Source organism: Schistocerca americana, chromosome 8 (genome assembly GCF_021461395.2).
Source record: "Schistocerca americana isolate TAMUIC-IGC-003095 chromosome 8, iqSchAmer2.1, whole genome shotgun sequence".
NCBI classification, from domain to species: domain Eukaryota; kingdom Metazoa; phylum Arthropoda; class Insecta; order Orthoptera; family Acrididae; genus Schistocerca; species Schistocerca americana.
The window spans coordinates 118,418,998-118,445,560 of NC_060126.1; the positions used below are offsets into that span (position 1 = coordinate 118,418,998).

Genomic DNA, 26,563 nt, shown 5'->3' on the forward strand with positions numbered 1-26,563 from the left:
AATTCTGGGAACTGGGGTGATGCAAGACTTTTTTTTGATGTGTGTAGATAGATTTTTGTGTGAATGACTCACTTATTACCTTTCTTAAAATAGCTAGTATGCTCTGTTTGTATTGGTTCAACACATAATATGGTACTTCATCTAAGCCACCTCACTGTTTATTTTTTATATTTTTGTGTTGGTAATGTCAGCACTGTATTTACAATTATTGTACCATTATATATAGGTGTTATGTTTAATTTTGCTAATTTATGTTGTAATTCCTCTACAACGCTTGAGAAGTAAACATCCACATAGTTTGAGAGGTGGTGCGTCCATCACTTATTACTCCATTTTCTGTATGGTACTATGCTTTTGTATGTCTCTCTCTTTTTCGTGTTTCGTTCGGTATGCAGCAGAAAATATTCGGTAATGGTTTATGTGTATTTTCTTTAAAACAATATTTTTACTAGAGCATAATTTCAACAAATATGAACAACTGAAGCATTAATTGAAGAACAGCTATGATCTACATCAGAATTAGCTAAATCAGCTGTATTTATGAGGTGGAGACATTGATTTCAAAGCAAATCAGTCAGTTTTAAACAATTCTCAGTTGTTAAGCTTTAGCAATAATTTTCGGCGGCATTCAAAATATGAAGTTCACTTTCACTAACTGAGAGCCTTAATTGGGCAGTACAGGCAACTAGAGATTATGAAGTTACCAGATATTCTTATAGAATTTTATTTCTTGAGATTTCGCAGACAATGCCCTTTTAAGTAGTGGTTAAAAGGAGAATGATTTCAGAATATATTCAGCAACGATTCTGCTTACCAATCAGGAAACCAGTTTACTGCTGCACATTCAATGAAAAAATTTATTGGTGGCAATGACTGTGATAAATACTACAGTTTTTAATGAGAATTACAGGAATGAATACATGATAAATTTCTCAACTGTCAAAATGACCCTAATAACTTCATGCAATCATTCCAAAAATGACATTTTTTGTTAAACTTTATGTTTTAGAATTTCGGGATATAGACATATTTAAAACAAATTATACTAAAAACCCTGCAAGCAGACTCTTTTCACGCTAGTGCAATGTATCAGCCGCATCAGGCACGAAAACATACCTCACCAATGAATGTATGACAAATGACTCAGCAAGGTGTTGGTACAACAACTCAAAACTATGGATACGTTAGATATTATCTAGAGGTTGACTACCGCAGATGCGACATGTTAGGTTTTTTATGTACATTCTCTTTTCCTGTAGAAGATTTTCCATAAACATTCAAATTTCGCGACGAATTCAAGCTTAGATCATGTAGAAGGTATGCATAATTCATGTATCTAAGTATTCATTTTCTTTTGATGATCTTCTGCCTGCTATTAGGTGTTTTCAAATATTATGTAAATATCAATTTCGTTATTCGCTATGGGGAATCCAAGTGTAATTTAATAGTGCGTAATATTTCAGAACAAGTCACATGAAGTAAATTAGTAAAAGTGTAGCCAAACTGAAATTATGGCGGGCTTGGATTGCAAATTGGAGTGTGCTACTGTTGCTTGTTGCTAGTGTGGCAGAAAGTCACCCAGTTACTTTTACTCTATTACTGATTCATCCTAATTTGCGCAATATTCTATAATGTTGTGATGTTTTATAAAAAAATTAGAATTTTTGGAATTATCTTAAAAATTCGGCAATTTGAAATAAATGATATTTCGGTTTTGTTATATATTAAGATTCCGGCTTAATTGAGTAGCTCTTAAACAATAAAACGAAAAATAGTGAATAACGTTCTAGTGTGAGTAAAATCACCCAACTGAAGAAACAAGCGACTAAAGTAGTTCTATAGGTGTCTGCCGAAAAGACGCAGTATGTGACACACATCAAGGCAGCTCATACATGAATGACAGAAGACGGAAGGCAAATTTAGTGGATGGACAGATTTAAGTACCTGGGAGAATGAATGGAAACTGCACTGAGAGAAACGGGAGCAATGGGAGCATGAATAAACAGAATGTCTCAAGCATAAAAACTAACTATTAACATTTACGACTACAATAAGAAGAATGTTCCAATCAATACAAAATTGAGACATTAGCAGACAGTGATCCATCCTGAAGCCTTATATGTGGCAGAAACCTGTTAACCTAGTAATAACAGGAGGATATTGGGACCTCTAAGAACAGGAGATGGTCAATTTAGAAGACGAGCGTACCAAGAACTGTATCTCTGACATGATCAGAAAAAACGGAACATTTTCTTCGGACAGATCCTTAGAACAGACCATCGGGGCTTAACACAGCAAATAATACCGTTTATCATGAACGAAAGAACCAAAGTACTCTTGATCGAAGAGTTACAAAGGAATCTACAAGAAATGGTAACACGGGAACGAGAGATACAGGACAGCATAAGTTTTAAATTAAAAATCAGCTTTTCACAGGTTTCTAGGACAGAACCACATCCAGAACAAAATTATCGTGAACATAAGAGTGAAGAAGTTTGCAGGGTATGAAAACGAAAGAATACTGAACAAGGAGAAAGACCAGAAAGAACGAAGCCAACGCTAATTAACGTAGTCGTCAGATGGTCAAAACGAAAAGAAAAAGAAGAAGAAGTAAGTACAAGGCAGTACGAAGAAATGAAAGAAGACAATCTAATAGAACTACCAGCTCCTGACTGCATTATTCAATAAAACTGTAAATACATAACCGTTTTTGTACTGAAAATTGTAAAGAAGTCAGTGATTGTCAATTTTCAATGCATAAAGAGAGTATTTGTACAATATCTGTTGAAAGTTCGGAGAGACAAGTCAGTACGAAGTAATCAAACAGAAGAAGAAAGGGACAGATAACATACAATAAGGATGTGATATTAATTAACGAATAAGAATCAAAGAATCTTCCTGGCAGATTAAAACTGTGTGCCCGACCGAGACTCGAACTCGGGACCTTTGCCTTTCGCGGGCAAGTGCTCTACCATCTGAGCTACCGAAGCACGACTCACGCCCGGTCTCACAGCTTTACTTCTGCCAGTATCTCCTCTCCTACCTTCCAAACTTTACAGAAGCTCTCCTGCGAACCTAGCAGAACTAGCACTCCTGAAACAAAGGATACTGCGGAGACACAGGCTGTGGCTAAGTGCTAGTTCTGCAAGGTTCGCAGGAGAGCTTCTGTAAAGTTTGGAAGGTAGGAGAGGAGATACTGGCCGAAGTAAAGCTGTGAGACCGGGCGTGAGTCGTGCTTCGGTAGTTCAGATGATAGAGCACTTGCCCGCGAAAGGCAAAGGTCCCGAGTTCGAGTCTCGGTCGGGCACACAGTTTTAATCTGCCAGGAAGTTTCATATCAGCGCACACTCCGCTGCAGAGTGAAAATCTCATTCAAGAATCAAAGAGACATAAAAGGTGAAAAAAGTCACATATTGCTCACTTTTCGAAATTTCGCTTTCAAGAAATGAGAAAGGCTTTTCTAGTATCCGCGCACATAACCAACTATTTGACGCGGCGAATGGCTCCCGTCGCTCGCTTTCCTTATGGCGCTAAAAGAGATACCATCAGAAGCGACTGGAAACCAAATGTTCCATCAGGATAGCGCTGCCTTGTGCAGTCCTCAAATGACATCAACACCATTTCAGGCGTTATTTGAGCTCTTTAGTTTTCAATGAATGTTCACCAGCGAACGCCTTCGTCTTCGTAAAATTTATAGTCGACACCTTAAACTCCCCCCCTTTCCCCCTGAACCATGGATTTTGCCGTTGGTGGGGAGGCTTGCGTGCCTTAGCGATACAGATAGCCGTACCGTAGCTACAAGAAGAGGGGCAGCAGCCTTTTCAGTAGTGGCAAGGGCAACAGTCTGGATGATTGACTGATCTGGCCTTGTAATAATAACCAAAACGGTCTTGCTGTGCTGGTACTGCGAGCGGCTGAAAGCAAGGGGAAACTACGGCCGTAATTTTTCCCGAGGGCATGCAGCTTTACTGTTTGATTAAATGATGATGGCGTCCTCTTAGGTAAAATATTCCGGAGGAAAAATAATCCCCCATTCGGATCTCCGGGTGGGGACTACTCAAGAGGATGTCGTTATCAGAAGAAAGAAAACTGGCGTTCTACGGATCGGAGCGTGGAAAGTCAGAACCCTTAATCGGGCAGGTAGGTTAGAAAATTTAAAAAGGGAAATGGATAAGTTAAAGTTAGATATAGTTGGAATTAGTGAAGTTCGGTGGCAGGAGGAAGAAGACTTCTGGTCAGGTGACTACAGGGCTACAAACACAACATCAAATAAGGGTGATGCAGGAGTAGGTTTGATAATGAATAGGAAAATAGGAATGTGGGTAAGTTACTACAAACAGCATAGTGAACGCATTATTGTGGCCAAGATAGATACGAAGCCCAGACCTACTACAGTAGTACAAGTTTATATGCCAACTAGCTCTGCAAATGACGAAGAAATTTAAGAAATGTATGATGAAATAAAAGAAATTATTCAGATAGTGAAGGGAGACGAAAATTTAATAGTCATGGGTGACTGGAATTCGAGTGTAGGAAAAGGGAGAGAAGGAAACGTACTAGGTGAATTTGTATTGGGGCTAAGAAATGAAAGAGGAAGCCCCCTGGTAGAATTTTGCACAGAGCACATCATAGCTAACGCTTGGTTTAAGAAACATGAAAAAAGGTAGAATACGTGGAAGAACCCTGGAGATACTAAAAGGTATCAGATAGATGATATAATGGTAAGACAGAGATTTAGGAACCAGGTTTTAAATTCAGGGAGAGCATAAGGGAACAATTGACAGGAATGGGGGAAACAAATACAGTAGAAGAAGAATGGGTAGCTTTGAGGGATGAAGTAGTGAAGACAGCAGAGGATCAAGTAGGTAAAAAGACAAGGGCTAGTAGATATCCTTGGGTAACAGAAGAAATATTGAATTTAATTGATGAAAGGAGAAAATATATAAATGCAGTAAATGAAGCAGGCAAAAAGGAATACAAACGTCTCAAAAATGAGATCGACAGGAAGTGCAAAATGGCTAAACAGGGATGGCTAGAGGGCATATGTAAGGATGTAGAGGCTTATCTCACTAGGGGTAAGATAGATACTGCCTACAGGAAAATTAAAGAGACCTTTGGAGATAAGAGAACCACATGTATGAACATCAAGAGCTCAGATGGAAACCCAGTTCTAAGCAAAGAAGGGAAAGCAGAAAGGTGGAAGGAGTATATAGAGAGTCTATACAAGGGCGATGCACTTGAGGACAATATTATGGAAATGGAAGAGGATGTAGATGAAGATGAAATGGGAGATACGATACTGCGTGAAGAGTTTGACAGAGCACTGAAAGACCTGAGTCGAAACAAGGCCCCCGAAGTAGACACCATTCCATTGGAACTACTGACGGCCTTGGGAGAGCCAGTCCTGACAAAACTCTATCATCTGGTGAGCAAGATGTATGAAACAGGCGAAATACCTTCAGACTTTAAGAATAATATAATAATTCCAATCCCAAAGAAAGCAGGTGTTGACAGATGTGAAAATTACCGAACTATCAGTTTAATAAGCCACAGCTGCAGAATACTAACACGAATTCTTTACAGACGAATGGAAAAACTAGTAGAAGCCGACCTCGGGGAAGATCAGTTTTGATTCCGTAGAAATACTGGAACACGTGAGGCAATACTGACCTTACGACTTATCTTAGAAGGAAGATTAAGGAAAGGCAAACCTACGTTTCTAGCATTTGTAGACTGAGAGAAAGCTTTTGACAATGTTGACTGGAATAATCTCTTTCAAATTCTAAAGGTGGCAGGGGTAAAATACAGGGAGCGAAAGGCTATTTACAATTTGTACAGAAACCAGATGGCAGTTATAAGATTCGAGGGACATGAAAGGGAAGCAGTGGTTGGGAATCGAGTAAGACAGGTTTGTAGCCTCTCCCCGATGTTATTCAATCTGTATATTGAGCAAGCAGTAAAGGAAACAAAAGAAAAATTCGTAGTAGGTATTAAAATCCATGGAGACGAAATAAAAACTTTGAGGTTCGTCGATGACATTGTAATTCTGTCAGAGACAGCAAAGGACTTGGAACAGCAGTTGAATGGAATGGACAGTGTCTTGAAAGGACGATATAAGATGAACATCAACAAAAGCAAAACGAGGATAAAGGAATGTAGTCGAAATAAGTCGTGTGATGCTGAGGGAATTAGATTAGGAAATGAGACACTTAAAGTAGTAAAGAAGATTTTCTATTTCGGGAGCAAAATAACTGATGATGGTCGAAGTAGGGAGAATATAAAATGTAGACTGGCAATGGCAAGGAAAGCGTTTCTGAAGAAGAGAAATTTGTTAACATCGAGTATAGATTTAAGTGTCAGGAAGTCATTTCTGAAAGTATTTGTATGGAGTGTAGCCATGTATGGAAGTGAAACATGGACGATAGATAGTTTGGACAAGAAGAGAATAGAAGCTTTCGAAATGTGGTGCTACACAAGAATGCTGAAGATTAGGTGGGTAGATCACATAACTAATGAGAAGTATTGAATAGGATTGGGGAGAAGAGAAATTTGTGGCACAACTTGACCAGAAGAAGGGATCGGTTGGTAGGATATGTTCTGAGGCATCAAGGGATCATCAATTTAGTATTGGAGGGCAGCATGGAGGGTAAACTTCATAGAGGGAGACCAAGAGATGAATACACTAAGCAGATTCAGAAGGATGTAGGTTGCAGTAGGTACTGGGAGATGAAGAAGCTTGCACAGGATAGAGTAGCATGGAGAGCTGCATCAAACCAGTCTCAGGACTGAAGACCACAACAACAACACTTTAAACTAAAATTTTAACATACAGGAGTTAGCTAATTAACTGTGAAGGTTATTTCCAGTCTCTTTTTAATGGAATTAGGTCGTAAGTTGATAAAATAAGTGGCAGACGTTTGTGTAAATATATTCAGTTGGAGCATGTCACACTGCATCGGCGTGTTAAGTTACAAACGTAATCAGACTAGATAAAACATTTGCCAACACCCTGGAGAGATCACACTGGTACCGTGTAATACTACTTCTGGCCTTGAAACTATCGTCAGTAGCAAAGAGTATAGTCGACAAAATACTTCATGTGTGCCATACGCAGACGAAGCCGCTCACGCGCTGTTGTGAAACGCCCCCGAGAGTTTCTGTGATTTTAGAATCAGGTGAATTAGCAGGCCAGCTGATGAGCGATGTTGAGTCCGAGTGTTCGTCAAAGAAGGAACGTATGTGTGCAGTTCTTCAAGCATTAATTATGTCGACTTGGAAGATGGGAGTGTCAGCAGCAAATTCATTTGGTCGCTGACAAGTTTCCACTAAATATCGTGTTTCACAAATACGACAACCTAAATGGCCGCGCTATCGCAAAACACCCCCGAGACAGCACAGGGCCACCTCAAGCCTGTACTACACAGTCCACGCACTCTATATTAAGTGCCTCACTGCGCCATCAAGATTCACAAAACTTTGCATCATTTAAAAAAAGGCAAAATCATGACTAGTCGGACCACACCAGATGCCTTCAGTTGGCTTCCGTCTATTTTCGGTGATGGTTGGCCCACTGAATACGTGCAGCTTTGTATGAGAAATGGCCTTTCGCAGTGTACCCGACTTCTGATGTCCACTGCATGAAGCTCCCTATGCATGTTGGCTTTGAGACTAACTCAGCATCAAACGAAACTGTGGATTGTGCCTGAAGGCATCTCTTGATGAAATCGAGAAGTACAGTAACAAATCGGGCTACTTCAATCTCATTGTGATCATTTTTACATACGGAAGTGACAGCTCGTTTCTTCGGTTCTGTCACATTTCCACATCGACGCATTTTACTGCACAGAATCCAGCAATCAACTGGTGCAAACTGATATGTGTTACTCCATTTCTGGATAACATGGCTCATGTTTCATTAATTTACATCGATCACAGTCTCAGTTTTATCTCTGCCAGTTAATAAACTAACACTTGTTATAAGTAACTTCTGTGAATACCAGGATTAAGCTATCTGCTTTTAATCGGTCCTTATCGTCTGGTGGCAAGTTTTTGTGTCACATTTTGTGTGGTTCAGCTGATTCAATGATGAGCCAGAGTAGCTAGTTTTCTGGTTGAGAACCTCTGAGAGTTTCAGCTACCCTTCCAAAAGAGAAAGTCAGGGGGTTAAGTTAAAGTGTCTCCTCACGACAGATGCAGTGTTGCAACTATGGTAATGTTTGACCCTATTGCCTAAGAGGTGCACTCTGACAGATCTGTATAATGTGACGTGTACAATGTGGGATACAGGCCACTATTCAAAGTATAACGTGCCACGACGAGTAACTGCACTAGTACAGAATCTCGATTTCCACAAATTGTAAAATCGGGTCAAAACACATTTCAAAATATCTTGGTTTTCCGCTGATGTGTCGCCTTTCTGGAACGCTGTGGACGTAACAATCAATTATTTGTGTTCTCTGGGACTGTGATGGAGATGCATTTCTTCAGGAATTCTTCTCTGTCTTTGAACAGTGATGGTCCAAAAATATGGTACTGCTTTTCAAGGGGTCTTGTCTAAATAGTTGTAGGAGGGCTCCTGGTTAGTTGAGAGGTAGCACAGAAGAGGAAGTCGGGACACCAGTTTCCAAGAAATTCGGATGTGAGGTCTATCATGATGGCTGAAGAGAAAGCTTACCTGAAGAATGGGAGTGTCACACATAACTGTTTAAGAACAATGTGCATGAAAGATAAGAAACTGGTTGACATGGTAGGCGACAAGTTAGTTATTTTGTTAACCTCAGTGTCATTGTCCAGCACTCTGCGAACTCTTTCTCACCGACAGAGAATTGTACAAACTGGTAGAGAGGGGAGGGAAGTTGTTCTGGAGAGAACGTCTTTGGATTCTGGAGAGAAGACAACATCTGGAGATCTTGAGGGAATCAAAACATAGAGATTCAAAACACAAAGAAAAGTACCAGGAAGTGGACAATTATGCACAGATGGCTGGACTGAAGGTGAATCGAGACAAAACAGAGTTAATGCAGTTCAGAAGAACCCAAGACCAGCAAGAATTTCTTGGGATGGATGGTATGAGGCTCAAGGGAGTTCACCACTTCAGCAGCACGAAGATACACCAAGAGGGAATTATCAGAATGGGACAGAAATAAGAAGGTGTGATGTACATGTATATATTAACCAATAGTTACAGTCTCTTTCATAAATATTGGTCTTATTCAAGAGATATAGTTTCACTTTGGCATTGATTGAAAGAGTTTTTGGATGTCCTCCTGGGGGATATCACGTAAAATTCTCTCAAACTGGAGAGAAACATCGTCAAAATTCTGAGTTGGTTGGCAGTTACTTCCCATAATGATCCAAACGTTGTCAATCGGGGAGAGACTCGTCGAACTAGGTGGCCAAGGTAGAAACTCTCTCAACATAAGGGTGAACATGTAAGCCCAGTATGGCTCGCCATGAAACGGAAACTGTAGTATCTATATGACAATTCTAACTCAATTAGCGTTTTTTCCTAAATTCTCAAATTTAAAATCAAGGATTCGGTTTCAAGTTTTCACTCATTTAAAAATTTATATATCCGCAAACAAAATATACAGTTAATTAAAAAATAATTTTATTTATTAAAATTTTATATTCAAAAAATTAAATTTAAATAATAAAAATTCTAAAATTCATGGAAATTCAATAACTTGCATATTTATGACACAGATAGGATAATTTTGAATTAAATTGGATGGATTTACATTTACATCCTTATTTAATTGTTTAAATAATTAAAATATCTAATAGCATCATAAGCTCTTGGAAAGTTATCAGGTGGATCAAGATTGCATAATTCTTGAGGAAAAACTTCAGCTCTTCCATTTTCAAAATGAATTTTTGTAATTTAATGTGATCAAAAAAAGTAGAGTCATTTAACTGATTATTTTGTCGTTTATTTTGGAAGACAGCAAAAATAAAGCAAGGCAAATCATATTCAGCAGAATTATAACAATTAGTAATATCTAATTAAAAGTTTCCTTTACCATTTAATCCAGTTTAATTTCTTGCAGTTCAAAGAAAGAACTTGGAATTTTTGCATTTTTCAGTCTTTCTTTTTCCTGTTCAAGCGAATATTCTGATTCATATTTAACAACAGAAACAATAATTTTAATACTTTTTACAACCATTTTACCTCTTTTTGGAAGTGTACTATTATTGTTATTACCAGTCAGTCGAAGAATAGAAGCTACTTCATATTTTCTAGAATTACATGTACAATTACAGTTAAATCTCCTTCCCAAATTATTACTTTAACATCCTTTATTAATCCCCCAAATAATTCTGATGGATGAAGTACTTGACTTTTTGTTTTTAATTTTACCATTGTTGACAATAAGTGCTCCAATAGTTCACTCATTTGATATGACGTTAATCGAAAAAGTGTTGATGAAGAAATAAATGGGTGTTCTATTCTAGATAAAATAATGTTTCCTTTTTTCATTGTAATGATGCTGAACAGTTTTAATGTACAACTATCAATTAATTTAAAATTCGATTTAATATCATATGATGAAAAACCATTCCATCAGAATTGTAAATTATTGGGATAAAACCAACCATCTCAAGTGTTAATATTAAATTCTGTTTTGCAGTTAGGGAGATCTGAACTATTTTCATCACTAACAGAAAATTAGTTAAATTGACAACTGTCAGTTTTGTTCATGAATTAAAAGGAAAAATTTATTAATTCATTTTTAAACTTCCTGTGACACAAGCACCACTGAAGTCATTCAAATTATCATTTCATCAGTAATAGTGATTATTAAATGTTTAATAGTATCAAAAATTGGAATACTTATAGGACAATTTGTTTCGCAAATTACTGGTCCTTGAGATTCAGGACCGTTGAATGAAAAAATATCGTTAGTTTCTCTGTGAAAGTGATCATTACATTTAACGAACATTCCATCAGCTTGATTAAAATTAATATTTGTTAATTCAAATGGAATAATTTCAGGAACATTATTAGCAATTGCTATTTCATTACGTTCAATAATTTGACTATTGAATACCAAAATTTGACCAATGCAATCTTTTTTATGCATAAATAATTTAACATCACTTTCAATAAAAACTCTATTTGAAATATTATCTTCTTTGAAGTGATCATTATATTTTCGACGACTGAATAAGTATTTCGAAAATTTTGAAACCATATTGACCAACAGGAATCCCTATCGTTTCTTCATTATGGTATAATTTATTATTTTTGGTAGTAATATTTGGAGTTATGAAGTAAAAAAAAAACCAACTAGGAAACATTTTTATAAGTTTCTTTATTGTTTCTTTATTGGAACAGTTATCTGTTTTTCAGAACAGATGAATTATCACTCATCTGAAATAATCTACTCATCTGTATTAAAAATTATGAAACTAAATTAAAGATTGGTAACGAAAAATAAGAATTTGTGAAATAAGAATAAGCCAGAAGAAAGACAGGTGCAGAAAGTACTTGCAGGGTATCCAAATACCAGATGCCACAGATAACTTGGTGAAGGACCTGGCAGCCCTCGACAGTGCAGACACATGGAGGACCTGAGCACAGAAACAGAAGAGATGGGGGCAGTTTGAGAAAAAAGCACGTGGTCTGTTGGCCGAAACAGCTGGATATGTATATATGTATGATAGCAATACCGATTACAGCTGAATGGCCAAGAGAATAAGTGTAATTCCTGAGCAGTACAGAACAACACTAAAACGATGATAAGTATTGTGATTGAGGTATGGTATTCCAGAAAGATCGATCTTAATAACTTTCTGTTAAGCAAGTTTCTCATTACCCTCTAGTCTAATGTTATTAATAACATGTAAACAATTTTATGGCAGCAGAACAAAGTGAATCAGTTGTGCAGAAAAAAACTGTTCAGAGATGGACGAGAAAAATCGATAAGGTTGACAAATGAAATGGGAGAAGGGAAAGAGAAATAGATGGGAGGAGGGTATGGCAACCGTTGATAACGTGACAGAGATGTTGGCTTCATATTATACAGAAGGAAAAAAGCTAGAATTTGTTCAGAGAAAAGATACGTCAATGAGAATCTCCTCTTGATTGCGGAGTGGTTCTAAGTAACACATAGGTTACTGGGAACTTGCAGCTGAAGGCTCAAGAGCACTAAATTGTTGAAGAGAAGTGGTTCGTTAACCCCCACAGTGCTGCCATCGTTCACATTACTCTCTACAGGGATAACGAACGAATGAGAAACATTTCGGTTCAGATTACACACGGCTTTGAAGGCTTAAGTGTGCATATTGTCACCATTGGTAACTTAAGGTGTACCCACTTCAGTGTGTTTTTTTTTCCCTGTATCCTACAGTCTTTCCGTAAACTTGCCACATAGTTTACTATCTAATATTTTCCACACACGTTCTAATTGGACCATTGTAATTATGGCACTAGGTGGACTACGTCTTTCAGTATGGACGAACCGTTTTGAATACATGCATCCATGCTTCAGAACTTTAATTGCTGCCCTAGGGAAAATAAGCATTGATGGCTTCCTATTGCCACATGTATTTAGTTAATACATACTATTGCTAATAGCTACAATTAATAGTCTTTAAATGAAGGAAATACTGCTGTATTGTCGTTCAGTACACTGTCCTGAGTCGCCAATCAAAATGTCTGCATTTATACCTCCAACACCCTGTGTAACATCGCGTAAGAAGTTAATGTGACGTGTGTTAGAAGAGTATTTACAAACGCCTTTGTTGCATTAGTTATTAACTGAATGTTTTCATATTCCAAATTTATGAGAGATAACTGTTCCTATTTTCAGGTATCTTCCAGAGAACGAGACTATGTGGGTATACCGAAAGTACTTTTGTCGGCCTATACCAGCAGTATTTGGGAAAAACGTAACAGCATATGGTCTGAAGTTACGCCAGTACAAATTAAAAGATGACGCATACGACACTCCTGACAAGAATCCGGATAACTCGTGCTATTGTGATGGCCAAAAACGAGATTGTCTACCGGCAGGTGTAGCAGAAGTTTCTCCTTGTTATTTCAGTAAGTCATGCACTTGAATAATCTCAGTTCCATTTGTTTTAATCACGCATTCATTTGAAATAAAACGAGAAAATGACAGTTATTAAATCATGGAAACACTCACAGTCAGAAGTTAACGACATGAGTGTCACTCAGGTAGTCATTTAACTTAACGTGAAAATAGCCTCAGTCATTATCATTAACGCTGGGTGACGAATAACGACGGGTCAAATCTTCTTGACCACACCGAGTTGATATCTTGAAGCAAAGAGTTCGGTTTTGAACCTTACAGTGAGAAACTGTAAATTTACTCAAAAATAGACTTATCAGTCAGCTCAGATTGCCGTATGCTTTCCAGTGAGTAGCGTACGAAACTGCAATTTTTCAAAGTTAGCATAATATCTCTCAGTTCAGTGATAGGCTTATTTCCGTCAGAATCAACAGAAGTCCAATAATGACATCAGTAGTTTAGATGACATGCCATCGTCCCATGCAGACGATGAAGAGACAGAGAAAGAATATGAAAATATTGAACGGGTAATTCAGTATGTAATGGGAGATGAAAATCTAATCATCATATGGGATTGGAATGTGGTTGTAGCAGAGAGAGTAGACGTTACGGGAGAATATAGGCTTCATACTACAAATGACAGAGGAGAGAGACTAATAGAGTTCTGCAATACATATCAGTCATTAACAGCGACTGCTCTATTCAAGAGTCACAAGAGGAGGAGGTATATTTGTATAAGATTTTGGAGATACGGGAAGATTTTAGTTAGATGGCACCATGGTCCAGTAGAGATTTCGAAATCATATATTGGATTGTAAAGCGTACCCAGGAGGAGATATACACTCAAATCACAATTTAGCAGTCATGAAGAGTAGACTGAAGCCCAAGAGACTAGTCACTGTGTAAAGAAGTCGGGTACAGAAGTACTAAGGAATCAAGTGACACACTTGAAGTTCTCTGAGGCTATATACAATCCGATAATGAACAGTGCAGTAGGCACTACCGTTGAAGAGGAATGGACATCGCCAAAAAGAGCAATCACAGAAGTTGAAAAGAAAAACATTGGGACAAAGATGGTAACTGCCATGGTGAGAAACCATGGGTAGTAAATAAAATACTTCAGTTGATCGATGGAATAAGGAAGTACAAAAATGCTCCGGGAAATTTAAGAATACAGTAGCTGAGGATGAAACAAATCGGACGTGCAGGGAAGTTGAAACGAAATGGCTGTATGGAAGATGTTAATAAATCTGAAAATAAATTATTGTCGGAAGGAAGGACTTACCAAGTATAAAAGCAAAAACCAATCTCAGTAAAATTAAAAGGTAACATTAAGAATACAACGGGAATTCCACTCCTAAATGCACAGGAGAGAGTAGATAGATGGAAAGAGTACATTGGAGGCCTCTATGAGAGGGAAGATTTGTCTGGTGACGTGGTAGAAGAAGAAACAGGAGTCGATAGGGAAGATATAGGGGATCCAGTGTTAGAATCAGAATCTAAAAGAGCTTTGGAAGATTTAAGATCAAATAAGGCATAAGGGATAGATAATATTCCATCGGCATTCCCAATGTCAATGGAGGAAGTTTTAATCGAAAGACTATTAATGTTGGTGTGTAGAATGTATGAGGCCGGCGATATTCGATCAGACATTCGTAAAAACATCATCCACACATTTCCTAACACTCCAAGAGGTGGCAAATGCGAGAATTATAGCACAATCAGCCTAACAGGTCATGCGTCCAAGTTACTGACAAGAATAATATGCAGAAGAATAGTAAAGAAAAATTCTGGGTCTGTTATATAACGATTAGTATGGCTTTAGGATAAGTAAAGGCACGAGTGAGGCAATCTGACGTTGCGGTTGACAATAGCAACAAGGCTGAAGAAAAATCGAGACATGGTCATTAGCTTTATTTATGTATATGGGAAAACCATTCGACAATGTAAAATGGTGCAGGATGTCCGAAATTCTGTGAGAGATTGCTGTAAGCTATAGGGAAAGACGGTAGTGCACAATTTGTACAAGAACCTGAAGGGAACAATAAGTCTGGAAGATCAAGAATTAACTGCTCGGGGTGAGAATAGCGTCAGAGAGGGATGTGGTCTTTCGGTACTTCTGTTCAATATATACGTCGAAGAAGCAATGACAGAAATGAAAGGTTCAATAGTGGGATTCAAATTCAAACTAAAATATATAATGATGAGATTCTCTGATGACATTGAGAACCTCAGTGGAAGTGAAGAAGCATTAGTTGGTCTCCTGAATGGAACGAACATTCTAATGAGTCCAGAACATGTACTGAGAGTAAATCGAAGAAACACGAAAGTAATAAGAAGCAGCAGAAATTAGAACATTAGGAAACATGACGATAGAATTGGGGATCAGGAAGTAGACGAAGTTTTGGAATCAGTTACCTAATCAGCAAAATAACGTAAGGCGGACGGAGCAAGGAGGACATGAAAAGCAGACTAGTACTGGCAAAAATGAGGCATTCCCGGCAAACAGAAGTCTGCTAGTATCAAACATAGTCCTTAACTGGAGGAAGTAATTTCTGAGAATGTACGTTTGAAGCACAGCATTGTATGGTAGTGAGATACTGACTGTATGAAAACTGGCACAGAAGAGAATGGAAGCCTATGAAATGTGGTGCTACAGAAGAATGTTTAAACATAGCTGGACTGACAAGATATGGAACAACGAGGTTCTCTGCAGAATCGCTAGGGAAAGGAACATGTGGAAAACACTGAAAAGGAGAAGGGGCAGTACGATAGGACATCTGTTAAGACATCAGGGAATAAATTCCATGGTACTAGAGGCAGCTGTAGAGGATAAAAACTGTAGAGGAAAACAGAAATTGGAATACATCCAGCAAGTAAATGAGGATGTAGGTTGCAAATGCCACTCTCAGATGAAAAGTTTCGCACAAGAGAGGAAATTAATGCTGAGTTGCATGCGGCTATGAATTCCACGTTGAACTGGATAAGACAGGTCGCAGGTTAGATTAATATCCCTAGTTACTCCCATGTCGTAGCAGCTGAAAATGCTTGAGAAATATTCAGATATGATACGCATTAGTGTTATTTAATTAGTCTCATCTGTACACTCCCTGTTTAACTGTTAGGAAGTTTGTTGCTGGAGGTGTTTGTCCGATGCGAGGTTTGAAAGTGAAACGTGGACGATACACAGTTCAGACTGTGAGGGAATACATACTTTTGAAATGTGTCGCTACAGAAGGATGCTAAAGGTTACATAGGAATACCATGTAAATAATTAGGAGGCATTGTGTAGAACTGGGGAGAAAAGAAATTTGTGGCATAACCTTACCGAAGGAAGGAATCAAATGGTTCAAATGGCTCTGAGCACTATGGGACTTAACTTCTGAGGTCATTAGTCTCCTAGAACTTAGAACTACTTAAACCTAACTAACCTTAGGCCATTACACACAGCCATGCCCGAGGCAGGACTCGAACCTGCGTTCCAAACGTTCGCGCGGTTCCAGACTGTAGCGCCTAGAACCGCTCGGCCACCCCGGCTGGCAAGAAGGAATCGTTTGATGGGAAACGTTCTGAGACTTCAAGAGATGATCAGTTTAGTGTTAGAGGGAAGTATAGGGGGTCATTATTGAGAGACACCAAGATATGAATACATCGAGCAGATTCAAAGGGATGTAGGGTACAGTTGTTATTAGGAGATGAAGAGTTTTGCACAGAACAGAATAATGTTGAGAGCTACGCGAAACCCGGCTTTTGACTGGAAACAACAACAAAAGTAATAATAAGAATCGTTACTGTCTATGTCATGGAGTGTTTTTCAAATCTAATACGCATCTACTGACTGGACTCATCAATTCTTTCACGAGCGTTGTTGTTCTAATGCAACGAAAAAACATGACGTTTCCAATCAAATGGCTAACGGGAATTTTTAAGACGAACGATTCTCTGGTGGCGAGGAGTTTCGTGGATTAAATATGTAACAAACGCATTTCAAACTTTGCGAAACTTTTCTGCACTTCACTACAAAATCTGTTTTGAATATTAGCGCTACGAAATGACAAAGTTCCTTGAGAAAACTGCAGAGGTATGTGTCAGTTCGTATTTAATTACCAAGCTGCCTTTCCTGTTTTGCTTCTCGATGTACCGTTTTGTTTCATGTTCATGAACCAATTTTTAGCATACTTCGCCATTTAGAGGTCTGTCACCCCACAGAAATTTTTCTACACGTCTTGCATGTGCTGGATTCTTTGTTAACACATAGGTGTTCAAAACTTTAGAACGAAAGTAACTTTCACATGATGTGTCACTGGCAAGTAACATAGCTCGAGAAAAGTTGGACCATACACAGAAAGAACTGTTGGAGTGTAGTGCAGAAGGTAATTGAAGGAAATAGGCCATGAGACGAACTGAAATGACACTTTTATTAGAAGGCAATGATTACACTGAAGCCACCAAGACTGATGACGGTCCTCCAGACATTACAAAAGGGTGTGTGAACACGACGGAAACCAGTGGATGCTCTGAGACCTGTTCCAGCGCGGGGCACGTGGTTGGCAAGGAGTTTCTGTGATGGGGTGACAACTGCTGGACGGTTCTATGGTGCACGTACAGTCACGCGTACCTCGGGCCATATGGCGTCCAACTTTCTGTGCACACCTGGGAACCCTCTGGCAAAATGCTCCCGCGCTTTCATTCATGTCCACCGTCTAGTGAATATGTTATATAACTTTATTTAACTCATCAATAAGTTTTACAGAGCAGTGTATCTGACGAAACTGTTTTAAAAATTTTGTCATGTTCGCTTATACAAATACAACAATGAGTTATTCTCATGAAGTATTATGTCACCAATAAGGTATACAAGTGACAGTGGTTTGTTTACTCTTTCAGATGTCCCAGCTGCGATATCTAACCCCCACTTCCTGAACGGAGATGAAAGTCTTCTACAAGCTATCGATGGGCTGTCTCCAGACCAAGAAAAGCACGAGTCATATTTCTCAGTTTCAACGGTAAGACGAACTGCCCGAATACCAAGCAAACATTCAGTTTCAAGATGACGTAATATCGATGAAGATATTGCATCCATAAACATCAAACTACAGTATTTATAGTTGCCTTTGATTGTGTCAGTTTATTTTATTTAATAATCGCCATTTCAACGCTAGTTTTTTACTTTTTTTGATAACTACTTTCTATTAGTAATGATCATACTGAGACCAGTCTAAGACAGACAAAAAGAATGCGCTTATAATTAGAGCAGTGCACTATGATAGGGATTATTGGCAACAACATCTACGTGTGTGAAAATGCAACGACATGAGAAACAAACTAATGACACAGATTGATAAAATAAATTTTACCTACATTGATAGCGTCAGGCAATACGATACCTGGTAACGCTGAAGGAGAAACACAGTGCTGGACTCGTGTTGTGGCACCCTCAAAGGCGTACTGTGGTTACAGCAGCTGCAAAAATCATCAGAAAAGGATGGACGTAAGTCTAAACCGTTGCATGTCTCGTCATAGTATATCGTGTCGAACCTCCTTTTGCTGGCTTACTGCAGCAACTCGACGTGGCGTGGACTCAACAATTCGTGAAAGTCCCTGCAGAAATACTGATCCTCTATGACAGTCTATAATTGCGGAAGCGTTGCAGGTGCATGATTTCGTGCACGAACTAACTTGTCGATTATGTCACACAAATGTTCCATGGGTGGCATTTCGGGCGATCTGGGTGGCCAAATCGTTCTCTCGAATTGTCCAGAACGTTCTTCAAACCAGTGGCGAACAGTTGTACCCCAGTGGCATGCCACACTGACGCTCATAAAAATCCCATCGTTGTTTGGGAACATGTCGTCTATGAATGACAGCAGTTGGTCTCCACACGTAGCTGAACATCAAGAGGACCCAGTCCATTCAATGTAAACACACCACACACCGTTATGGATCCACTACCAGCTTGCACAGTGTCTTGTTGACAACTTGGGTCCATGGGTTCCTGGGATCTGCGACGCACTCGCACCATACTTTTACCGCTTACAAATTTAAATTAGGACTCATCTCAGGCCACGGTTTTACAGTAGCCTAGAGTCGAACTGATATGGTCACGAGTCCAGGAGAGGCGCTGCAAGCGATCTCGTGCTGTTAACAAAGGCACTCTCGTCGGACGTCTGCTGCCATAGCCCATTAGCGCCAAATTTTGCGCATAGTCCTAACGGATACGTACGTCCCACATTGATTTCTGCGGTTATTTCAAGCACTGCTGCTTGTATGTTAGCACTGACAATTTTACCCAAACGCCGCTGCTCTCAGTCTTCAAGCGAAGACCGTCGAACACTTGTCCGTTGCGATAGGTGATGCTGAAATTTGGTATTCTAGGCACACTCTCGACACTGTGCATCTCGGAATACTGAATACCCTAACGATTTCCGAAATGGAATTTTCAATGCATCTAGCTCCAACTACTCTAGCTCCAATTACCACTCCGCGTTCACAGTCTTAATTCCGTCGTGCGATCATAATCACGTCGGAAACGATCGCAAGTGAATCACCTGTGTACAAATGACTACGCCAATGCAATGCCTTTTACACCTTCTGTGCACTATACTGCCACCACCACATCGATATCACATGACTTTGTCAACTCAGTGTATTATTACCACCAGTAAATAGTACAGTGAAATTCAAAGTATTTAATATTTGGAGAACTAATAACATACATTTACGAAGTGATACTACAGCGTGCTGTTGAAAGAGGCATAAATGTGCTGGTTGTTCGCTATGTACATCTAAAAACAGACAACGCTCTTTTAAATGCATTTAAATATGTAAGTTCTTGTCAGATATACAAAAATATTCTATTAAATGAAAAGCAACAGTTTGCTATTGTTCTACAGTATTATATTGTAGAACAAAAGCAAAGTGATGCTTTTCATTTATTATAATGTTGTTCTACCAAGAACCGAGGGAAGATTCTGTAAATACGACCAAAATATTCATTATTCATGAGCTTATTTTTGGTGTATTCGTGTGATTGCATGAGGCAAAGGTACTCGTTAAAGGAACGAGTCACAACATAATAAAAAGACATTGAAAAATGCAGAGGCTAGTGATCTGAGGTACTATTTCCAAATGACACATTGAATTCAAATGATTCTAAGCTGCTGCGAACTCCTGTGCTGATTAACAAAAGTATACTACAAGGAAGCGTGTTAATTTACATTTTAAGGTCTTGGTCTCATTTCTAAAAATTTTTGGATCATTGGAAGTGTATTGAAAAATTAACCCTTGTAACTTAATGCCCACCTTGACGTATAGTGGTTAAAGATGAACTACCTAATTGAAGAGTTCCACTTGAGAAACAAAATTGATGTATGCATCACAATAGTTAATTATATTACTAAAGTCAGTTTACGATTTTTACGAGCCCTTTGTAAGTCAAACAGAAATGAGATTATGAACATTTCTATCATATCAAATTTATCTGAGAGAAAAACTGAGTAGCCCATTCTATGTATAAAGAAAATGCTATCCACATTTGTAACCAGTGTAGTGATAGTACTATAAAGGCTGTTGGAAATGAGAATAGTCCTGAATTCTTTTAAGGATGAGCACCTTGTAGACTATACAGGGTGAAAAGTATTTAAACCGACAAACTCTGGGAGGTTATAGTGGACATCAAAACAAATATTTCACTAATGTCATTTTTTCCTATGAGGATTATTTAAACCGGTGGAGGCCGTATTACGCTCTTCAGTTGTTAGAGGCCTTATTACGATTTTCAGTTGTTAGAGGGCGTATTACGCTCTTCAGTTGTAGGCAATTGCTGTCCACCAGTGTACTGTCTCTGTTTACTAATGGGGCGATACACCTGGAGTGAGTATACTGATACGGTTGGTGCGTACTACGTAGCGCACCACAACGGACGAGCTGCACAGCGAGTTTATCAACAAGAATATCCTAATCACCGTATCTCGCATCATACGACCGTTGCTGCTGTGTACCAACGTCTGCGTGAGACCGGGCCATTTAGCAGATTACCTGGACAGGGACACCGTCGGACGGTAATAACGCTGCAATTTGAGGAAGCTGTCTTGTAGCTTCAATCAGCACTCGTATAATTGCACGTAATATGGGAACGAATCAGATGAATGCAAGAACAGTCCTTCCAGAGCAGTTGTTACGTCCGTTTCACTTACAGCGCGTCCACAACCTGGAACTAGCTGATTATCCACCCAGAGCACAGTTTTCGCAGTGTTACCTGGAACAGTGTGAAATGCAGCCTACGTTTCCATCCTCTGTGTTGTTTACCGATGAAGCAACGTTCCGGCGTGATGGAGTCTTCCCCATGCACAATTCGCATGTTTGGAGTGAGGATAACCCACATGCCACAGTTACTAGCGCTCGTCAAGTGCGGTTCTTCGTTAGTGTGTGAGTCGGTGTTGTTGAGGTCTGTTTAATTGGGCGTATCTAATACCTAGGCCATTAAATGGCAGGCACTATTACAATTTTCTTGCCAGAGCATTGCCAGAATTGCTGGAAGACGTCCCGCTTCCTACAAGACAACGAATGTGGTTCCAGCATGACTGGGCGCCGGCACATTTCAGTCGTAATGTGCGTCGACTCCTGTACCGACGGTTCCAAGAAACATGGATTGGCAGAGGTGGTCCTGTACCATGGCCTGCTCGTTCCCCAGATATGTCCCCTCTGGACTTTTTGTGTGGGGAGAGATGCGCAACCTTGTTTACGCAACTCCTGTTGCATCAGAAGAGCATCTGGTTGCCCGGATAGTAGCGGCTGCAGGAACAATTCAGGAGACTCCTGGGGCTTTAGCCTGTGTCAGACAGAACAGGATCCGACGGTGTAACCTTTGTTTACGTGTCAATGAAGGCATTTTTGAAAAATCTACTGTAACTGAAATTGGGTTGTGTTAGTGTGTTGTCTCTTGGTCATAAAAAATGGAAAAGGGTTTGTTGTTTTAATTAATTTGCCGCCAGAGAAATCTTCCTCTACCGGCTTAAATACTCATCATAGGAAAAAATGACATTAGGGAAAAATATTTGTCTTGATGTCCCCTACAACCTCCCAGAGTTTGTCGGCTTAAATACTTTTCACCCTGTAGATCCGCTTGACTTGGAATTTTATGTAATTCTAAGTTGCTTTTGTGTTTAAAAAATGTATTATAAGTTGTGGATGAACGAAAATGCATGACAAGATTAAGCAGCAAAACTTATCGGTTACGTGGTGTAATACGTACATATTACATTTTTTAACGAAATGTTGCAGGATTTGGGACTGCCAATTGAAGGAAACTGCAAAATACAGATTAACCTCATTGCAAGAACGAGCGGCATGAAAAGTATTTCTGCTTTCCATGGCATGTTTTTACCGATAATATGGTTTGAGACGGTGAGTAAAACGATCAAGTATACTCTGTAGTGTTTTGTTCACTAAATACAAGATTTATATGCAATGAATTGTTGTATTTCACGTTAAATGGATTCATAGATTGTTAGAATATTGTCGATATTTACCGTAAACTTTGGAATTTTTCACTTAACCACCTTTTCCTCCTCCCCTTTTCTGTAATTATCACAAAATCGTGGGTCACACTCTAACAAAGTGTACAATATTGGATCAAAATTAAAAATTTTGTGAGCACAGCATAATTTACAGCGTATTTCCTCGGCTCGTTAATTTCTACTGCTGCAGTGCGGAGTGCAGTGGCACTTTTTACTGTTACAGAACAACTGTGGTACACTTCGATCTTAAGTACTTTGATAAGGTATTTTTTCCAAGTGTATACTACCGTCACTGACTAAAGCTATTGATGTCTTTCCGTTGCAGTCATTGCCAGTTTGGACTGCCAAATGTGAGATAGATTATTGTTACACATAGCCCAGTGACAAGTGCAAAAACATTTCATAATAACTGCATCTCTCAAACCACAAATTTGCAAATTATACGGAGTCAGAGAAAATTCAAGACATACGAGGTGCGACAATAAAGTAATAAGACTGATGTGAAAAAAGAATGTTACTTACGGTTATAGTCAAGTTTAGTGTTTTTCCCTCCTGACTGCACACACTTTTCCAGCGCTTCTGCCATTGATGGTAACAGTTCTGGAACTCATCTTCTGTAATATCCTCCAAGACCCTCGTTACCGCTTTTTGGACATCTCGTGCTGTTTGAAAATGGTGTCGCTTAACCACGGTTTTGACTCTTGGAAATAGAAAAAAAGTCGCATGGAGCGATATCTGCTGAATAAGGTGGCTGTGGTAGTACTAAAATTTGTTTTGAGGTTAAAAATTGCTGTACTGACAGAGCGGTGTGGGATGGCGCATTACGATTTTTGGGGACCATTCTTGCACAAATCTTTCTCATACCAAGATCTTCAGTTATTATTAGACGAACCGTTTCTCGACTGATGTTCAGTTCTTCTGCAATCATTTTCCCAAATAATCTTCTAACAGATCGTACGAGTTCACGCACCCTGGCCAAGTTGACATCAGTCCGTGCGGTTGATGGTCGTCCAGTGAGGTCTTCATCTTCATCATTCGTTCTGCCTTCACTAAACATTTCATGCCAACGAAAAATTGGAACTCTTGACACAACCTCCTCTCCAAAACCATTCACCCAATTTAAGGCAAAAATAAATAGCATACCGTTGCGCAATATTATGCAGTTCCATTTTCGTGACGATAGACACAGACACTTGTTAATTTATTACAGCACAACTCACGACTGAGCAGTTGCATCGATGTGCCGCTTTGACTAGAAGCAGCTTGTAGACCAAGGTCAAAGATATTGTGCCTACGAAAGCCTGCAGGGTTGCCACATCCTGCAAAGAAAATCAATCTCATTATTTTATTGTCGCACCTCGTACATTGTATTCTAATATTTACATTATATCATATACATACCTGTCTCACAAAAGCTAATTTTTTTTCAGGTTATCGGTCCTTATCCTGACGGTTTGATGCTTCTGATTAGGGTAGCGCTGAATGAGGGTCCAGTGATCCTGAAAGTACTTGCAGTACTATTTCTCATTGCAGGTTTAATATTAGTGCTTATGATCATTTCGCAACAGTTTTATCCACTAACACACATGAAAAGCAAATTCAATGCAGTTCGTTTCCGAAAGATAAGTGAAACATAATTCGAAATGTCTATGGAGTCTGAGTACAATAAGGACTCACAGGCGGAAATAATTTTAAGACTATCAACCCTCAATCCAGTACAGGGAGAGTCGCCTGTTGCAAACAAACGTTCAATGAACACAACAAGCTGTTTGTGTGTTCTTCTACAGTAGCCGAGTATGAGCTGTCTCTAGTAGAACAGCATATGAACTGAGTGCTGGAGCTCACATGTGTCACTGCCGTTGAGTCTTTTACTAAGACTAAACATACACTTTTGCCTTCCAGTTCCAGGACATACAATGAACACCGCGCTACACTGTTTCTCAGAATCTTGAAATACCGTAGTTGAAACTGTATGTGGTAGATAAGTGAAATATCACCGTAAATACATGTGCAGTTCGATTACAGAAATGCCCACAGCAGAAAGTAATGTTAAAAGCCTGGTTTAGTATCCCAGAGAGAAGTACACGACACTAAGAGCAAATTCACATTCAGTAAAGGTACCATCATACTATGGATTTCCCCTGCATTAGCAGGGATATGTCTGTTTGCAGTAGTACCTGAAGTTTTGCTGGATGCAGATAATGCAAGCAGAGCCTCTGTTCTCGTAGTAATGTTATAAACCGTCGTTATCAGCAGCTGCAGGATCTAAAACGGATGCTTCGTTGCAATGTCATCCAAAATGTTAAAACAAAATGAAAAGTCTCATGTGTTTCCAGAATGATTATCGAACAGTGTATAAGAAATAAGTGAGATGTCTAACGTTGTGGTGGAAATTACTGTTTTTTTTTTTTTTAATAACCAGACAATACCAAAGGGGGGTGGGTGGTACCTTGTCTCCACTTTTCGAAAATATTTTAATCTAGTTAGTTTCTTAATATTTTAAAATTCTGAAAAAATATTTCTTGTAATTTAATGAATTTTTCTATCAGCTTTCATAAAGGTTTTAAATTTTTCGGTTAAACTTAACTCAAAAATTTAAGTGTCATTAGTAGATCTCACTTTCCTTGATGAAAGTCGTATTCGATATTTGCAGGTTCAGGACGTTACTTACAAACCAATAATTCTTTAAAAAGTGATTTGAGAGTAAAATTGAACAATAATGAGCGATATTGGTATTGTTAAAATTTTTGTGGTGGCCACAAAGTTCGTAGCAAACGTTATTGAAAGTACACACACATTAGCTAAGAGTGTGCTAAAATTATTTCCAGGTTCTGGATCATACTTACACATCTGTACATCTTTAGAAAGGATGCTGTTAATGTAATTAAAAAACAATGTATTTTCCTTATTTTTAATTTTCTTACGGTGGGTATAAAGTACCTCCCTCCCGCTGGATAACGTGCGTTATGGTAAATGCTTTGACATTGTTAGGGTTAATCGAATACAACGTACTAAAACCAAGTTTTGTTAGAAAAACACAGAATTTTTATTTTCTGATGAGAACGCTGCCTTGAAACTGTTCTTATAAACCACATTAAGAATGTTTCATTTGTAAGTTGGTGAAGTAAGTAAATGACCAAAGTGTTATACAAGGAGTGTTGTCACCAATTTTCGACGTATGTGATATAAATAAATCCCGTTGATAAATTGATAAATACAAGAAAAATACGAGGACAATTCTACATTTATTGCTTCCAGCTCACCTGTCCTTATATCCTTTACCCCTGTAGTGCTAAAACGCTTCATTTAGTACGTGTTATTAACGGATGAGAATGTCTTGTAATGTCAGTGTTACAATTCCTTGCAAATTCCTGTAGAAAAACATTTCAATATGGTAAGTTGAGGCAGAGAGTTTAATAATTAAGGGTACTGAATGCTGTTCTTCTACCACAGCTTTAGCGCCGTCCACATCTAGATCTACAAACTCATATCAATCAAGGCCATCTGTAGCTATATGTTTTCCTAAATGTACCAGTTGTTTTGGCTAAAATAACGCACTATGATGTACAACATTTTTTTTTTATATCACTAGACTTACTTTCGTCTTTCTTCATCAGATACGGACTATCACCACTGTTTTCAAGAAGGTCGTCTAGCAAATTCTTGGAAATCACATTACTAATCAGCCCCGCACATTTAATGAGGTGGAGCTTCATTCCACTGTAGCATGACGTATCCAAAGCTGGCAACAGATCACCTAGAATCTAAATGGTCTACTGCTGATACCGAACAATGCTCCACAATCAATGGACTCACCACCAACTTGCTACTTTTCTCTCTCTAGGAATATTTGCACAACAAAATGCTGTTAGTTTTGAGTTGCTGCAACCAACTTGTGCATATCTGAGGGTCTGTACACGCTTCTTACAATTTTCACGGTCAAGCAAATCTTTGTTATGTGCTTGTAGCGTGAATTTGACCCTTTACAAACCGCTTAAGTCACCTCGT

At 38.8% G+C, this 26,563-nt stretch overlaps 1 protein-coding gene across 1 annotated transcript in view; it reads left to right on the plus strand.

Moving 5' to 3' along the window:
- The window catches only part of LOC124544989 (scavenger receptor class B member 1-like), a 236,959-nt gene extending 211,175 nt beyond the window's left edge, over nucleotides 1-25,784 (plus strand). Inside the window, exons 9-12 of the mRNA XM_047123745.1 lie at nucleotides 12,816-13,048; nucleotides 17,925-18,043; nucleotides 22,320-22,442; nucleotides 23,986-25,784. Of these exons, the coding sequence (XP_046979701.1) occupies nucleotides 12,816-13,048; nucleotides 17,925-18,043; nucleotides 22,320-22,442; nucleotides 23,986-24,192 (682 nt within the window). The 3' untranslated portion in view covers nucleotides 24,193-25,784. The remainder of the gene's footprint in view (nucleotides 1-12,815; nucleotides 13,049-17,924; nucleotides 18,044-22,319; nucleotides 22,443-23,985) is intronic.
- The last annotated feature ends 779 nt before the right edge of the window (nucleotides 25,785-26,563 follow it).